An 18597-nucleotide genomic window follows, 5' to 3' on the forward strand; every position below is an offset into this window, starting at 1 on the left:
AGAATCCATGCAGTCTTGACACAGAAGGGAGCATCTTCCTGTACTGGCAAAGCACACCTGCAGCCTTGCCCGTTGTGTTTTGGTGAAGCTGTGTGCAATTCAACATTCTGCTCTGGGTAATCCTGAACAACTCTCCTGAAAACTTGTTTCCAAGGCGGCTGTGAATGAGTTTAGTCGGACAGAAGAAAAGAGGCAGTGAGAGGGTGCTGTTAAAAAGAAAAGTGAACCCCTTGTCCTAAACATTAGTTACTGGAATGAGTGAATGGATCTGCCTCTCAGATTTAATGGATTGGTCTCCTGATAAAAGTCCCACAAGTTTACTGCTGGCAAGATGTTTGGGCCAAGGGCAGTTTGGACAGGATGCATCTGCTCCATGCAAGCAAGCAAACAGAGTGACCAGGAGGAATCCTTTCATTCAGTCATCCACTGATTTCTGTCTCTATCCTCATTTGTATGAGCCAGCCTTCCAATCCCCAAGGATATCTGCTTTCCTAGAAGTTTCGCTTTCTTCGCAGGAAGTCTTGCAAAGTAAACAACACTGCTCCATCGCTTCAGAGAGGCTGGTTGAAGGACTTGCCCAACTCCTTTTTCTCTCCAGCCAGTTCTTTGTTGGCTCCTCTTTTCTTTCCAGGAAAACAGAGTAATGTAAACTGGGTGCGGCACTACCCGAGGATGGGCGTGCAGCGACAGGGAAAGATTTATCTGTTGCTCCTTGGAGGCCATGCGAGGACAGAGAAAATTTGGCTCCCTCTCTGGTGCCTTCAGGCCTCTACCATTGGTGCTGTTCAGTGAAAGCTTTGACTGGTTCAGCTGTGATAGCCAGCAGACAGGCTCCTTTCCCCTGATCTGTTACTTCCCTTGGCTGTCTTCCCATGGAGAGGAGCTTTGGCTTCCCGTTGTTCACACAGTCACAGCACCCTGGAGTAACAGCAAAAGTGTGTGCATTTGAGGGGGGAGATGCCCCCTGTGGTAACCGCTGGTGGCAATCAGACTGGCTGTATTCAGGAGGCACAGAGCTGCGATCCCAAAATTTGCCAGGAAAATAACCAACAGATACTGGCAGTTGACCCAAATGAACTGCGGGACAGGAAAGAGAATGGCATCTGGGTAAGATGCAAGGCATCCTGGGATGTAGTTTGAGTAAGACCATTCTATAAATGTGGCTATTCTTAGTCCCAAGTGCCACTTGCCCTGCTTGGCTGAATCATGGCACAGTCTCAGGGATATCTTTTCCCAGCCCTGTCTCCTTGCAGTCTGTGCCAGGGGTCACAGCTGGGACCACTTTCTGTGACGTCTGTGTTTTCCATTTGAGCTGGGAATTCTTCCTAGCCATCGGAAGGAAGGGGAGAGTGTGGTCAGGCCTGGTCTAGGCCCTTGGGAGACCATTGCAACCCCGTTACATCGCTTTACCTCTTCTCAACCCTCTTGCTGTTCCAGCAGTATCCCCCCTCCCTTTTGGTTGGGCCCCTCTAAGCTTTTTTAGCACTGTCTGAAGTCTGTCCTTTTTTTACGACGCTTGTTGCTATTATAATAGTAATGTCCAGGTTCGTAGATTGCAATATTTGATGGGTTTCGGTTTTGACGTTCTAGTCATAAGCATAGAATTGTAGGGTTGAAAAGGGAACCCAATGGTTATCTAGTCCACCCCCCTTCAATGCACAGTTCCTTGAAATAGAACATCTTGCCAGTGAAAACTTGCTTGTAAACAAAGAATGTTGTTGGGTCAGCCAGGCTGCCAGAAAAGTAGGCTTTTAAGAATACAAGAAGAGCCCAGCTGCTGTGTCAGGCCAAGGGCCCATCTAGTCAAACATCCTGTTTTTGCAACGGCTTATCGGAAGCCCTTGTGAATCCCACAAGAAAGACAAGAACACAGTAGCCCCCTTCTCCGCCACAGCTGCTGCATTTCCACATCCCACAGGTGAGCACTCGAGTCGAGTCCGCAACCATAGTCTTCCTTAGCCAAATGGTTCACTCCCAAAAGTGCTTGCTGTTGCCTGCCCCACCCCAAACACTGCAATACAGAAATGTGACACGCAGCGTTCTAAGCTCACTCTGTGTGGAAGAACCAGTACCACTGCTGGTGGCGACGGCAACTTTGTCTCTGTCCGCATGGCCCTCCTAACTGCTGGGCTGTGGCGTTACCACATTGTTTGGATTGAAGGGTTATTCCTCCTCTTCCTAGTTTATTTCCCTAAGTTGATTGGCTGTGTCTGGGCTGCCAGGGGTGGGAGATGGGGCTGGTGTTCATAGCGTTAGGCCTGGCTTGCTGACTTCCTAACTGCAGGACTGTAGCTTTAGCTGGGTTGGGGTAGAGGGGAAGATGTGGACTTGGTACATGCATGTTCACTGTGTGCGAGGAGGGTTGTGTATGTCTGTCTGAGGAGACAATGGAGTGTGCCTCTGGAGGTGAAGTCAAATCTCTGCCTTAGCAGCGCCAAAGTGACCTCCCCAAGGTACAAGCCTAGGCAGTGTGTATCAAAGTCCTGGACTGCCCAGACAACAAGACCCACCTCTTGGCCTTGCTGATGTAGTCCAAAGGAAAGTAGAGCAATACGTTGGACACCTGCTTGGCTGCCAGAGTTTCCAGAAGGAGGCATACATGGCGTCTTAGGGACTCCACCCCAGATTTGTGTAGGGTTCTCCTCCTTAGCCTTTTCTTCTCCCAAAGATAACCCACAAGGCAGAGGAGGTTTAGGATCAAGAGTTTTCCTTCTCATAGATGGGCTACCTTCCGTGGTTGACAAGCCTGGGGTAGAGAGTATGGAATGGATTAAGTGATGTCATTGCAGTCATTGCTGCATATTGGTTGGTGTGTTCCATGCACTTGGTGGACAACAGTGTCAATTCCAGGTGCCCCTTGATGAGTGGATGTTGCTTCCCCACACCCAGTGTTACGTACCTGATGTTGCTGTTAGTGGGGCATAGGATGCCCACCATGTTAGACTGACAGGTGACATTGTAGCAGTAGCCACCTTCACTGCACCATTGGATGTGTGCTGCCCATTTTGAGGCATCTGCAGAAAGGCATCTGCCTTTAATAAAGGAGCCAGGGAGCGCATTAGAAATAGACTCCAGGGTTTTGCATTCACTTACAGGCTCGGCTATAACTAGAATTATCCAGAGCACTTATGTAAGCTGTTTCTCCTCTTTATTTTAAAGCCTTGTCATTTAGATTATGCACAGTTATCAGGGCCTTTGTGCTTTTATTTCTATTTTTGAGAATAAATGGTTTATTTTCAGCTAATAATATGTCTGTCTACTGCGCCTCCAAATGTGTGTATATTGCATATGTACTTATTTATACTGTGTATGGGCCATTCTTATCCCCCCTTCCCACTAAAAGATCCATAGCAGCAAAATAAGCGAGATTCCTGCCCTGATGGAGGCAGAGGGTTGAATGAAAAATGACAATCCCAGCTACTGTGGGGTGGTCCCAGGGGTCCCAGCTTGCGCTTTCCCTTCAGAAGGTCCTGAGTTCAGTCCTTGGCATCTTGAAGAAAGAATCAGGTAGTGGTGCTGCCAGAGTGGGCTGGAGTCACCAATCTTTTTTATTTAGGTCCATGGGCGCATTTGGATTTTTGAGTGAGTGCCCTCTTTGGGCCCTCCGCTTCCCCAGATAAGCTCCTTCCTCTTCCCCACTCCACCCCCCCCCAAAAAAAAGAGAGAGAAAGAAAATGTGTGTGTGTGTACACAACACTTTGCTTTTCCAAGGAATTTTGGTAGAAGTTAGATGCAATAGAATGAGTGAGTCTCTAAAAGCACATAGAGGTGAAAGAGGAATTGGGAAAGAGTGTCTATATAATTTTCAAGGGACAAAAAAGCAGCCAAGCTCACTAGTTCATGAGCAAGGGAGCAGTGGGTGAGGGGACTCAAGAGATGTCAGGGGCACCAGGGGTGAGACCTCAAAGGTGTCACTGTGCCTACGGATTGGCAACGCCTGTCCTAGGCTGAGAGCAAGCCTAGCAACTTCCCTGGGGCTGCTGAGGTTGTAGCTGCTGCTTACTACTTATTAGCGAGAAGTTTGAGTTTGACAGAAGTAGTGCCAGTTTGAGTTTGACAGAAGCAGTGCCAGTGCTGCGAAGGTTGCCCTACCAGTTCATGGCTGTGACAGGATCTGAGCCCTGGATTTGAATCCATTGCTGTACATGCTGTGGGTCCACAGAGGCTCTTGTTTGCAGCCCTATGTGGGTCCCAACTGCCAAATGCGGTTTTTGCTGTTTGTTTGGGACAGAGGGAAAGGTTGCTGCTGGTCCCCAGGAGGTTGTGAGCCAAATTTACAGTTGGATTTTTGTCCTTGGAGCAGTCCACTCCCCACAGTCTGGATTCCAGATGAGTCAGGAGAGGTCAAGCCAGTAGGGAGGTATCTCAGCTCTGTTGCTGTATCAGATTTCTCCTGGGCCACAAGGGTGTTCTGTGCCCAGAGCTTGCTTCGGCGGCCAGCTTCCCAGAGCATGTGGGGAGCTTGAATTGAATGTTTGGGCTCTGCGACTTGAACGCCTGAGTTTATTCCAGGTCTTGGCAGCCTCAACAGAAGGTGCCTTTGCTAACCTTGAGCTTTCTAAGAGGTGGGATCGGTTGTGGCTTCCTTTGCTGGGGGAAGCAAGCAGCCTTCTTCAAAAAGAGCTGAACGGTGACTGTCTCTTCTGGTTCTGAAGCTCCAGGCCTAACATCTGAAAACAGAATTGTGTTTTTTTGTATGGCTCACTCCAGTCTCTCAGCTTCACTTTGCTCATCACAGTCAGGCTCTCTGGAAGTATTTCAAATAATTATCCTTTATGCTAGCGGTAAGAGAGAGAAAAAGCATCCCTAGAAAAAACACCAAGGAAACTGATTGATTCCTAGAGAGAGGGGCTAATGTTTCCTTCATTAACAACAAGATAAAGCTGTCATGCATAAGTGGTTGGCAAATTTTATGGTATATTTTCTGTTCATGTGTAAAGTAACAGGCTGTTAGTCTGTAAAAAATAAAAATAATGCTGTTTTGGGTTTGCAGATTAGTGGGACTTTAGCAGCTCTCACCTTGTGCCACTTAGTATATGAATTAAGCACCAGGAACACATGGGCAGGGTCCTACTGCCTCCATGTTGTCTCTCCTGCCCACATATGGCAGCTTCTTCACGAAGGAATCTCTCTTTTTCTGGATATCTCTCCATCTCTGACTCTGTTTCCACACACACATTCATACTCTTGCATACACCACCTTTAAAAGAGACGGCTCATATCATAGCCATAAAAATGTGAGAGCAACAGCTATGAAAACTAGGAAGGATTTCCCCAGCAGTTAAGGAAGAAGATCTTAATAGGCCCTCCCCTTAGCCTCTGGACCTTCTGTACTACAACTCCCAGCAACCCCAACCAAAATGGAAAGTGGTCATGAATGATGGGAGTCGTAGTCCAAAAATCTGGTTTGGCAGTTCATATGTTGTGCCAAAGTTTAAGCCTAAGCTTTCTTAACTACGGTTTGAGGCAAAGTCTTGAGTTGAGCACTTGTGTGTGTATGTCCTTGCTAGTGCTTATTGAGACATCAGGTTAGAATTCGTTTTTGAATAATATCATCATCTGCTTCCTTTGCGGAAGGGCCACAGCTAAGTGGCAGAGCTGTTGCTTTGCATGTGGAAACCCAAAAGCCTCAGGTAGGGCTGGGATAAGACTCGCAGCCTGAAACCCTGGAGAGCCCACTGCCAGTTAGTATAGACCAGGGACGTCCAACTCCCAACTAACTGCAATCTACTCCTGGGGGGGGGGGACTGGCAGTGATCTACCCATTGGGGGGGCAGGACACTCCTGGTATAGACAATATTGAAGTAAATGGGCCAATGGTCTGACTCTTTAGTTTTGTTCCTATTATTAAATAAGAAATTTCTCTGCTTCTCTTTCAGGAGATGCCCAATTCTGTCTTTCTGGTAATGGAGGTGTGTATTGAATTTTCTAATTTCTCCTTTGATGGATTTTAGTATTTTTCTTTTTATATTGAAATGCCATACAAACAAACTGCAGCCTGCCTTGTTTAGCTGTAGAATCAAACAAGAGAATGTGTGCTACTTCCCATCCCAGCCGCCCAAAGTGTGCAGTTAGAATGACCTATGTTTATATTGCACATAGTCAAGTACTTTATTACGGTCATAGACCAGCATAAGCAAAACATATACATAAATAGCATAACAGTATGAATCCAAGCGAATAATTATTAAATAAATAGGAGCTAGAACCAAACGTAGATTTAAACATATACATAGAATACTTAATTAAGCATAGATAATGGGTGAGTAAAAATTTATAAGAGAAATTAAAAGATCAGTTAACACAGCCAAATGGGGTGGGCTTCAGAAGTGCGGATCTAACAATATGGGCCTTCAGTTTAGGATTGAATTGTAGCATAGATCATTCTTCGTCAAATATCTATCATGGCAGCGCAAAATCTGGCGACTGAATATGTGACTTCTGGGCTCGCTTCCTGTAGTAATAGGGGGATGTTGTGTTGTTCTGAACGCCCAGGAAACATATAAGATGGGCTGGATAAACCTAGTTCGAATGTCTATATAATACTGGCAGTGAAGAAGGGCATGCTCCGTTGTTTCCTGCTGCCCACGTATTAATCTAGTTCGCATGTCACATGAAAATATGGTTAAAATAAACTGTGGTCTTCACAAGAACAAGCATTATTCGACTTGCATGCTGCAGTGAGTTGCTCTTCTCCTGGCACACCAATGAGGGGAAAGAAGACAAGCTATCATTCTGCTTGTCGTTATGTGTGTCTCCTGTCTCGTGGTTTGCTTATCTCCAGACAAACCACGAGCAGAACCCTTGGGTTGTTTAAGAGAAACAGACTACATGCACTGTTTTGAATGCAACAGAAAGCCAGACTGTGGTTTGTTTCCTCCTGGTGCAGCATTCAAGGGGGAGGAGTGAAGCTCCTCCAGTTTCAGCTGCGTGCACCACCTCACTGCCTGTTCACGTTAAACCGTATGTTATCTTTTAACTATGGTTTACAATGATGTGCAGACCACGTCTGAGTTAAGAGGTTCCGTCTGTGCTCATGGTGCTATAGTTGTTAAAATACAGTTACTAAAGATGGTGTGTTCTTGAATGTCCTCTTCCTACAGCCCACGTCAGCTGTGTCAAAGTTGAAAGAAAGAAAATGGAGAGTTTAGGGAGGGGGGAAGTGATGGAGGTTGAGCAAAGATGTAAGAGGCTTTGCTGTACAGGAAAGAACACCAGATACTCAGTATTATGGTTTCTTTTTTGAAGCCAACGTATATGAGAATTTCAAAGCTCAGTGTTTGGAGAGGCTGTTAGTAGGAGCTATTTGTCACTGATGACGTCCTGTTGAGCTGTGGGCATGGGGTGGTTAATGGCAGACCTGCAATATTCCTAAAAAGAATACGTTCACCAGTGACTGCTGTAAGCTTCCAAATTCCCAAAGCATAAAGACACCACAGGGTTTTTCCAGACCTGGAAGTTTGCAGCTGAGAACAGGGTGTTGTGCCAAACATTTTAGTCTCTTCTTCTAAACCCTATGGCTTCCCTAAACTTTTGGCAGAAAACAGCTTACATATTTCCAGTGCTTTCTCCTTTGCATCGAGTAGCAGCAGGCTCTCTTTCTCTTAAAAAATAAATAAAAAGTTCTGTCTCTCATTTGTATTTGTTCATCTGTGGCTTGAGAGCATTCTTTCCTTTACCCAGAGAAACAACTAATATAGCTTCACATTGCCTTGCTGAATGACTTGGAGATCTGCTATTAACCACTTGGGTGTGTGTGGGTGTGTACATGTACACACACAAACACAAAATATCAAATGATACATTTTATGAAATAAATAAGTAAGTAATACAACCTGGGTTGTTAATTTCAGGTGCACTTAAAATAGACTTATGATTTAGTGAGTTCCATAAATTACATAGCAGCCTCGTTCACAATACCTGTGATTCTTAACCAAAATGTCTGTTAACTCTCCAAAATTAGTTAAATATGAATAATAGGAAATGTATTTGAATATACACACATCGATTTTTAAGATAATTGAATACTCAGGCTTCCTACAAATGGAGCAGTTTCTGATCTCCTAACCATCAATGAAGAGACTCGTATGCCCCCTCCGCTGTCTGATTTGGAAATGTCCCCCTCCCCTTACTTTTCAGAATGGAGCCAAGATGCTGAGTTGTATCTACATTAGCATTTTTCACAAATTATGGTCAATTCCAAATACAGGTTATATTATTATTGTTATTATTATTGTTACTACTACTACAAGGGCTGGAAACTGGTGGTGTGGCCTAGCCACGGTTTAGTGAAAATTGCCAGTCCAAATGTAGCTGCTCCATGGTTAGTTCAGAAAATTAAATTGTGGCAGGGATATCTATGTGCAGGAAGGGAAAGGATAACCCAAGCCTGGGGGAAGATCCTGATACAGTTGATTGTGCCATGGTATGTTAGGTCTATTGTGGGCCTTGTGCACAAGCAGGCTGAGAAGTGCAGACACCCGCAAATCTGATACTAACCCATTTCCTTTCTCTCTTGGGCAGTATTGCAACGGTGGAGACCTGGCAGATTACTTACAAGGTAATGGATTGCTTGTGGTTCTTAATTCATGGCTCAGAAGTCTTGGTGTGCTGTGACGCTGCCCCGTGGCTGTCTCTTTTCCTGCAAAGTTTATGACTGGCTGGAGGGAGTTTGTTTTCTGGCTGTGTATTTTAATACCCTTTTGTTTTCAAAGCTGCCAGTAAACTAGTTCAAGCTAAAATTGGCACCCGCTTCCTGTCAGTCATGCTTTCTCCATATACATTTTTAAAAAGGAATTGCACCGGGGAGGGTCAGCATGCTGCAAGACATTGTGCTCTGTTGTAGAATTGAGTCTGCAAGATAGCGGGCCTTTGTTTAGATTTCCTGGGATCTTGTGCCAACCGTTTCCTGAAATCTTTGGAGGAAGACGATAAGGCTTTGTGAGAAGAGGTGCTGGAAGCCAGGGGAAGAGATTCCTCTTCCATTGACTATAAGTTGGAGGAGAGATGCTTCGTTTACATGTGACCAGCATAATAAGCTGACAGACTGCATGGTGATTCAGAAATGCTTAATTTTGGGAATTGATCCCTGCCTCACAGCTGTTGCAGGGGAAACAGGGTGTTTTTCATCCTTCAAAGACCAATGTGTTTTTCTTCCCTGTGTTCGTTCTCTCTTGGGCCTGTCTTAGCAAATTTTTCTGTTGGTCACACTCAAGTGCGATAGAAAGTTGGGAACTGCCTTTTGTATACAGGTGTTACATAGGAGCCAAAGCACGAGTGTCCTTTAAATCCTGTTGATTCCACTGGGAGAGGTTTAAGAACGCTCTTAAAAGTATCACATTGAAAGAAAGTAACAGGACCCTGAAGTGCCCAACACTGACTTCAGCCGTCTCCCAGTGAATTTTGTATCTGCTGGAGCAAAGCATTTTTAAAGCCGTCTTTGGATTCAGTGTGGCAGCTTCAGTGCATGCTTAAGTGCTTCCCAAAGAGCTCTGTTCACGCCAGGAAGTTTCCAGGACTCTGAAAGGGATATAAAGTACTTTCCTTCCCTCAGCAAAAGGAACGCTCAGCGAAGACACCATCCGCATATTCCTGCAGCAGATTGCTGCTGCCATGCGTATCCTCCACAGCAAAGGGATAATTCACAGGGACCTCAAGCCACAAAACATCCTGCTGTCGTACGCCAACCGCAGGAAATCCAACATCAGCGGCATACGCATCAAGATAGGTAAGTCGGCCCTGGTGCGCTGCCTCAGCAGGGTGGGAAACGACTGTGAGACATTACTGCTCATTTGCGTGCCTTTCTCTCTTCTACATCTGCACAGAAGGGTAGAGGAGCATGGTGAGTGCTCAACTGGACCTCTGTGTCCCGCCACCCAAGTCTTGATTGTTCTGGGTGGTCCCCCAGCAACATTAAAGACCAACCTATGCATTTGTTACTGAGATGCTCATTGGAGAGCTGTGATTGGCTGTAGCACCCTCTCGAGTGCTTGTTTCTTGACCAGTCTGGCTTTACCCCTCAGTCTAATGCATCCCTGCTAGCTAGGGATGATGGGAGTTGTATTCCAAAAACACCTGGAGACTCAGGTTTGAGGAACCCTGGCTCTAATGTATGGACCATCCCCACATTCCACAGGTGTGTTTCTTTTTACAGTGGTGTCTTGGAACAAAGCAGACTGGGTGTGCTTTCGTTCATTGCTCTTGAATCAATCAGTTATGCATTCAGCTGCTGACAGAGAACTGTTTCTGCTGACCCCAAAGCCGCTTGCGTTGCGACTGGGGGAGACGGCAAAAGGGGCCCTTTCTTTGGAAGCCTTCATATTTGTGGTATTTTGTAACATAAAAGGGCAGCAAGTTGGTCCATGATAGATAGATAGATAGAAAGAAAGAAAAAACCCACCAAAAGGTAGTTAAAGAGATGTATGCTTTCCTTTAAACAGCTGACTTTGGGTTTGCTCGTTATCTCCAGAGCAACATGATGGCTGCCACCCTCTGTGGTTCCCCTATGTACATGGTGAGTAACAGCTCATTAAGTTTTCATTGCTGCCATCAGACTTTGGACCCATCCACACTATATATTTAAAGCAGTATCATGCCATTTTAAATAGTCATCTCCCCCCCCCCAAAAAAATCTGGGAACCGTAGTTTTTTTAAAAAGGGTGATGAGAGTTGTTAGGAAACCCCTGTTCTCCTCCCAGAGCTACAATTCCCATGGTTCCCTGGGAAAGGGCATTGACTTTTAAACCTTTCTGGGAGTTGCAGCTTTGGGAAAGGAAAAGGGGTCTCCTAACACCTCCGAGTGCTCTTAACTAACTACTGTTCCCAAGATTCTTTAAATATTTGGTAAAGGTGGGGCCTTAAACTGAGAATTTTCAGTAATACTACTCAGATTTGTGTATTTTTGTCTTTATTTAATTTGTTCTTCCACTGTTTCTTGTCTGCAAGCGGTTTACATTTTGAAAAAGTCAGTAAATCAAATCATTGCAAATCACAGTGCACCATTAAAATCAGAGTAGAATATCAATAATCTAACTTTCTGACCAGCCTCCAAAGCATTCTGTATTATCAGTAAAAGCATTATTGGTAAATTTTCCCAACACTCTTACAAGTCAGTGCTGTTATCCCCATTCTGCAGACAAGGAACTGAGACTGCCTTGTCTGGTGTCCCCTAAGTGCTGCATCCTTCAACCTTCATGGTTGGCTACGCTGGCTGAGGATGAGAAGAGCTGGAGTCACAACATCTGGGGACCTTCAGGAGGAAGGAAAAGAAAAGAATACACCTCCCTACTCAACTTGGGGGACACCCCCCAATATATTTTGGGACTGGCATCCCTCTGACACTACATAGCATGGCAGGAGAAAGACTTTGGGCAAAGGGGATTAATTTGCTTCCCTCCTCCAAGTAAAAATTGGAGTTGAAAAATTGGTGTGTTTGGAGCAGGAAATAACACTTACCAGGAGATTGCAAAGGCAGCAATAGATCAGCCATGATAGTGAAAAATCTGTTCCAGGCAGGATGCTGGCGCTCTCCCAGTCCGCAGATTCGATGTTTGGCACAGTGTCTGTTATCTCAGGGGAAACTTGGTCTTGAAAGAGGAATGTGCTCCCCCACCCTGGTTTAGCCGGCCCAGAAGAGGAACTCTTATCAGAGGCCGCACTCAGGTTCTAACGCAAAGAAAGCCAACTGTGATCCTGCAAAAAGAAGCTGGTGTGAAGGCAGCCCTTAGACACTTCTCTCATGGTGCCTCGCCCTTTGTGAAACTCCGCCCCACCGCCCTGCAGAGGGGAAGGGTCGCGGAGAAGTCCAGTTGCAGCAGGAAGTGATCTGACCATGGCACTTCCTTCGTTTCGCTTTTACTTAGTGTTAGACCACCCATGTCCATAGAGATGAACACCAGGTCTAAGGCATGTCCGCAACTATGAGTTGGGCCAAATTTATTCAGGGACAGCATGGATGTTAAAATCCCCTAGGACAACCAAACTAGGTGTCTCCAGGAGAACATCTGCAGCGACCTGAAGCAGCTCGGGCAGGGAATCCTTGGTGCAGCGGGGAGATCAGTACACCAAAGGGGATCCTGTACTGCCCCTATTGCCCAACTTCCAGAACATGCACTCAGAAAACTGGGTCTTCCCAATAGGACGCATGGTGCAGGCTAATGACTTCCTAAAGATCACTGCAACCCCCTCTCCCCACCCAAATGACCTGGGCTGCTGTGCGTAAGAGAAACCTGGTGGACAAGCAGCGGCAAGAACAGGCCCACCTGCCTCGTCCAACCAAGTCTCTGTCACACATGACAGGTCAATTCCTCCATCCACGATCAAGTCATGGCCGGCAGTGATCTTGTGGGTCATTGCCCTGGCATTGCACAGCAGCACCTTAAGGTCATGTGGCTCACTCTTGATTCCAGCATCTTTCCGGTCAGAACCAGACCTGGAGGTAGAGATAGTCTTCAAACAATGACTAAACCTACTTCCTTGGTAATGGCATGGTCTGGTGCTAGCCTAACTCCTCCTCCTACCCATGATCACACTCTTTGCATCTTTCAGGCTCCTGAAGTGATCATGTCGCAGCACTATGATGCGAAGGCCGACCTCTGGAGTATCGGAACAGTGATCTATCAGTGTCTGGTTGGAAAGCCTCCTTTTCAGGTATGGGCAGCTTAAACTCTGCCTGCCACAGTGGGCAGAGAATGGAACAGTTTGAGGGATGCTATCCTCCCCTCCATATCATGTCCTAAGGTTGAGAGTGGGGCTCCCTGCTTGTGAAACACTCTCCAGGAAGGCTCACCTGACCCCTTAGTTACATATCTTTAGTCGCCAGGTGAAAAAATGTCTCTTTTCCCAAGCCTTTGGCTGATTAAACAATCTGTGGCCTTTTTAACTGTGTGGCAGGGTATTATTTTTGTTTGTTACTAGGTTATGTATTTTTTTATTTCTATATTGTAAACAGCCATGTGATCCTCAGATGAAGGGTAGCATAGAAATTGGATAAATAAATGATGTCTGGCAAGTGTCAGCTGGGCCTGGCCAGTAAAAAACAGCTGGGCCAGCCAAATTAGCCAGCCTAGCGGACCTCATTGAACCCATATGTTGAGGTTCCTCACCCATGCTCTCCCAGTAGGTATCTGCTCTTCATTTTTAAATAAACACATTTCCCCGTAGATGTTATGTGCTTGTGAGGGCATCAGTTTGGCCACTGTGAGAACAGAATCCTGGGCTTTGTAGGCCTTTGGCCTGATCCAGCAGCAGCCAGGCTCCCTTGGTGCCCTTTGTTCTCACACAGGTGTATGTTAAGGACATTAGGGGTTTGGGGTAAATACAACTTGGCAAATCACACTTATTCTCCCTTTCACAGGCTAACAGTCCTCAAGACCTCAGAATGTTTTATGAAAAGAACAGGAATCTGATCCCTAGGTATGTATGTCTACTTTTGTGGAGGGTTTTTGATATCTGCTAGAATCTTAAGAATTTGAATAACTTTACCTCTGTTGAAGGGTGACAGATCGTCAATGTGTTTTGTTCAGTAGGACTCGTATGATTTATATATAGTAAAAATACAAATCTCCCACTTAGTTCTCTTCTGTATTCAGTGTTCCCAGGGAAACATCAGCTTCCTTGGCTGACCTGCTGTTGGGTTTGCTTCAGAGAAACCAGAAAGATAGAATGGACTTTGGTGAGTAAACATTTTATGACTCCTTGCCTCCCCTGCCCAAGTAATTATTTTGCTTTCTTGTGTGAATCAGTGTGCTTGAAGATTATCAGTTTAGTGGTTTTAATAGGCTTGAGCTGCAGTCTTGGTTTGGTGTATTTGTCCATTGTAGAAAGTTAAGCAGTACCTTTTACAGAACTTGTTCAACACACTGGATATGCTAGCTTTTGAATTACACAGAACACTTCTTCAGATGTTCAAAGTCTTAGTTAAATTCATTTATTTTATTTCATAAAATTCATACACTGCATGATTGTAAAAAAACAACACCTCAAAGCTGTTTAAAGCAATACCATTATCAATATGAAGAATTAGCAATAAACCTTTCAATAAATTTATTTCGACAATAAACAAAAAATAGATTAAAACTCTTACTAACTTTCTAAATATAGGCTTGTCTAAAGAAAAATATTTTTGGAAGGCACCGAAAAGAGCACCGTGAAGGAGCCTACTGCCCAATAGCAGTAGACAGGGTTCCAAAGTGTAGCTGTTGCCTCAAAAAAATATTGAATGCTTACAAATATGGAACAAGTACAAAGTGGCACCTGTAGCAGTCATTTGTTAAATGAGAAGCGATTGGGAGATTGGGGTGAGTCACCTCTATTAAGAAAATGAAAGAGAAGACAGGAGAAGGAGTGGGGAAGAGCAAAACATTGGCGCTACTTTGTGAGATCAGATGGTCAGGGCAACCCAAACACTCCTTAATTGTGGGATTGCAAAAGGGGTTGGCTTGGATAGTGTGAGTAGACCACTTTTAGGTTCAGGGTACTGGACTTGCCTCTTGGCCATTGGAATGAGGCATGCATGGCCCTTTAACCTTATTTTTGCACCGGCTTGTGAGTTTGAAGCCAGGCAACTTGGCTCTGTGTTGCAATAAAACAAAGAGTTAACAGAATGAATGGGCTGAAGAAACTCCACAAAACGCCACCCATTCAGCCCTCAGGTGAGATTTCCTCTTGCCCAAAGCAGAACCCACCTATCGTGCAATCATGGTGTGGGTTGGGGCATACCTGTGCTGAAGGAAGCAATGCCTTTCAGGGAACCAGGAACCAGCATGCAAGTGCTGTGTCTCTGAAGCAGGATTGTCATCTCGACCCCAAACCCGAAAGGGGAGTTTTAACAAATGGGTGTGATGGGAAACCACTCCTGAAAGGAAACTGATTGGTGCAGAGTAAGCCCTACCCACCCCCACTTCTAGAAAAGTGGAGAAAGCCCTTCCCCTTACAGGTTCTCTTATATGAGAGAATTCCCTTAGAAAGGGGCAAACCTTGGCCACAGAGAAACACTTTCTCTCAGCTGGACTCTTTACATGCCAGCCTCTTCGCAAGGATCATCAGATCAGAAAGCTTCAAGGTAAGGAATTCTGTTGCCCAGCAGTTAGCCTAACTCAGAGCAGCTGCAGGACAGAGTCCTACGGTTCTGGAAATCACACACAGATTCTAAGGCATAGAGTTCCTGACCCAGCCTCCTTTTTGCAGCCATAAAAGCTCCTCTGAGCACTGGATAGGTGAAAGTTTCACCCACCCTTTGTCTTCCAGAATCCTGTGCCAGAATTGGCATGCTCCATGGTCTCACCTCTTTTCCGCCACCCTTTTTAGCATATCTCTCCCTCTCCCTCTCCATCTCTCTGGTTGTGAATTCAGGGATTTGTGTCCTTAACTGTATATACAGTACCACATTGTTCAGTGTGTCATTGAATTTCCCTTTGTCACTCCGCTTCAATAGATCTGGTGCTTCAACATTCAATTCAGCTCTGTGAATTCCCAGATCCTGAACATAATCTCAGGGCGGGGTGTATTAGACTCATGTAAAAGATGCCTCTCCTTTCACAAGCTTGTTCTAGGGTCATGTGTGCAATTCATTTACATGCAGGTTCCCAGAGGCACGTGTTGACATTTGATCAGAGACTAGCGGCTGAGTTGGCCTCTAGCTGACCACCAAATTGGGGCAATGGACGCCCCAAAAACCAGATAGCAGAAACCCCTGAAAACAAGGTGTTCTGCGGGAAGAGAGGGGTTGAGCCGTCCCTGGGGCCTCCCTGCCAGCATTGAACCGACACAGGGATCAAGCCCAGTCATCCTGCCACCTTCTGTGTAACCGACCCTACAGGGTGGTTGCACAAGGATATGGGTGTGGCAATTAAGAGTGTAGAGGGGAGACAGTATGTTCCATTGGTTAGAGTCTTTGACTAAGAGCTGAGAGATTGGGGTTCTAGTCCCCACTCTGCCCTGGAGCTCACTCAGCTTAACCTACCTCACTGGGTCGTTGTAAGGAGAAAATGTGGAAAGGAATAATCATATATGCCAGTTTGAGCTCCTTGGTGGAAAACAATGTGGGATATGAAGACAATTATAAACAAGTAAATCACCTATTAAGATGGATACTTAATTTCTGGGATCGTTGGGTTCTTAAATCCATTTATTTAAATGCAGGTTGACTCTAGATTGGCTTTTCATTTTTATTTCGTCTGTTTTGAATATGCAGCAATGTGATGAGAAGGGGCAGGTGACGGGAAGCAAGATACTGCAGAGTGGGCAGTTCTCCTCCCCCTCTTTGCTTTCTGCTCAGCTGTTCCTGTGGCACTTCCGGTTAGGGATGTTAGGTTGTAAATAGCAATGGTCTGCTTACATAATCCTGGGTTTCTTGGAGGTATGAGGATTACGCCGAAAGCACAAAAATTAAATGCCAAGCTTTAAAAGCATGAACAAGTTTTCATGCAACCTGTAAATGGCAGTCAGTGTGTTAAAAGAAAAGAATGAACAGCCATAGAGGAACGACACTGAAAATAGCTTGCTGGACTATTTATAGTGTTCTGCGTCGACTTGGCCTTCGTGATTGTTGTCTGGAAGGTTTCTGACGAAATCCTCTTTCTGCCAGCTCAGGCTTTGAACAGTTGCTGACCAGCTGATGCTTGGCAGCTGTTTGTGGTGTGGGGGGTGGGGAGAGGAAAATGCAATGTTTTGTGTTCGCTTTTCTACCTGTCGGGGATATAACTTTGCTTTCCTCTTGCTTTTGGGACTTAGCATTTAAAAACATGGCACCAGGCAGAGAAGGCTGAACTGCAGCGTGCCAAACAATTAACCTTTTTTTAAAAAATAAATAAAAATACCACCAGTGAAGGAGACCCCACCCCATTCAAGGAGCTCACTGCTGCTGCTACTGTAACCATTTTTATCTTCACAACAGACTTGCCAGGGAGGCTAGGTCAGGGGGTTGCCAGCGGAGAGGACGTCCCTGGCGCTTGCAGGGCCATCTCCCTCTGTTGAAATGAGGCTTGAAAGAAGCACGCCATTGTAGCCAATAATCCCGCTTTTAAATGTATTCATTAATATGAGCAGGTCCAGCATAGGTGTCCAAATGAAATTGAGATTAGTGAGATTTCCCACCCACCGGGTGATAGAAGATGCGTGTTTTTCTTTCCAACCTTGCAGTGTGAGTCTCTTGGACACCACAAGGGCTCTCAGAACCCACTTCCATTGCTCATCTGTTAGTCCCCACACCACAAGGAAGTCCAGTTTAGGAAATCAGTAACTTGGGAGGCGGCTGGAGCCCCCCTCAAGCAGCTGCCCCGCAGCCTTTCGCAGGACAGCATGTGCTAACTCCAGGACAGCAAAGCCGCTTATCAAGGGTGTCTGGACTCTCCCTCCTGAGCCGCAGAACACCCTGTTCTGACTCAGGGTGTCAGAGCCTGTTGGACCTGCAGTGCTAGACCTGTCCCCCTCCGCTTAAAATGACTCGAGGGAGGGAGGTGGCTGAGTTTGATAACGCGTTCTCCTGGGTTCACTGCTGTTTGCTCTGAGCCTTGAACAGGGGCACTTGGGTCCAAGCTCTGTTAATCATCCCTACCGCTGCTCTGAGCGATGTTTAGCTGAGTACAAAAACAAAGCTGTTGTTGTTAGCTCACTGGTTTTGGCCTGAGGGTGCAGTTACTTTTGCTTTGCAACAAGGTGTTGTACACAAGATGAGCAATCTGTGTAGTGTAGCTCATAGAGTTGTGATAGGAATTTTATGGTCTTAGATATATGGTAATGTTCATAAGTGTACCAACCAAGCGTGTACATAGATCAGCACAGGAAGGCCAACCTGGAACCATTTTGATTCCTAAACTGACCAAATGTTTTCTCTGCAAGGTCAAAGTGGGAAACCTCCCCATTGTCTCTTTCCTCACAAATCCTGTCTTAACGACACATATGAATAGGGTGACACATATGAATAGGGTGACACATTTAAGATATGAATAGGGTGCGAGCCTGTGACCTGCCCCAGGAACTAAGTATTTATCACTACAAAAGAATGGCCGGGCTCCCCAGGTAACCTGCCAGACAGGAGATAAACAACAACAGGAGAAAAACAATATTCAAATTTCTGTTTTAGACCGCCTTTTCTGTGATGTAGGTGTGATGTATCTGAGGGGTGGTCTTAGGTTACACCCCTTCTGTGATGTATGTATGATGTTTCTGGGGGTGGTCTTGATCTACAGGGTGGCAATTTCAAAAGTCTTTATAAGGCCTTGCACGCCATTTTTCTGGGTCCTCTTCCTCTCCTGCGGGTAAGGGGAGCACCCTGTTGCAACAGATCAATAAAGATCAAGCTTACTAGCTGCTTTGCTTCTCAGTATTCTCTGGTTGGCCTCTGTTATTCTCTCCTACCAATAGGGAACCTATGTAAGGACTCTATATGGGCTCTTGGATACCCCATAAGGGAAAGGGGCAATTTTTGTTTACAACAGAGTGTTGGACCAGGGTTCAAATCCCCACTCAGCCATGAAGCTCACTGGGTGACCTTAGGGGCCAGTGCCTGCCTCTCCGCCTAACCTACCTCCCATTGTCCCATTGTTGTTGTGGGGATTAAATAAGGAGGGAGGGGAAACCATGTTACTCCACCTTGAG

At 45.7% G+C, this 18597-nt stretch overlaps 1 protein-coding gene across 3 annotated transcripts in view; it reads left to right on the forward strand.

Annotated features, from left to right (window-relative positions):
• The window catches only part of ULK2 (unc-51 like autophagy activating kinase 2), an 84649-nt gene that overhangs the window by 19032 nt on the left and 47020 nt on the right, over positions 1 to 18597 (forward strand). For all 3 annotated transcript variants that reach the window (XR_014541903.1, XM_083587526.1, XM_083587527.1), the window contains exons 4-10: positions 5880 to 5912; positions 8524 to 8560; positions 9554 to 9727; positions 10440 to 10513; positions 12547 to 12648; positions 13355 to 13413; positions 13590 to 13672. Coding sequence is in view for 2 of the 3 variants with exons in the window: in XM_083587526.1 (XP_083443652.1) it covers positions 5880 to 5912; positions 8524 to 8560; positions 9554 to 9727; positions 10440 to 10513; positions 12547 to 12648; positions 13355 to 13413; positions 13590 to 13672 (562 nt within the window). In the remaining variant the exon portion in view is untranslated. The remainder of the gene's footprint in view (positions 1 to 5879; positions 5913 to 8523; positions 8561 to 9553; positions 9728 to 10439; positions 10514 to 12546; positions 12649 to 13354; positions 13414 to 13589; positions 13673 to 18597) is intronic.

This window comes from Podarcis filfolensis, assembly GCF_964270895.1.
Source record: "Podarcis filfolensis genome assembly, chromosome: 15".
NCBI lineage: Eukaryota > Metazoa > Chordata > Lepidosauria > Squamata > Lacertidae > Podarcis > Podarcis filfolensis.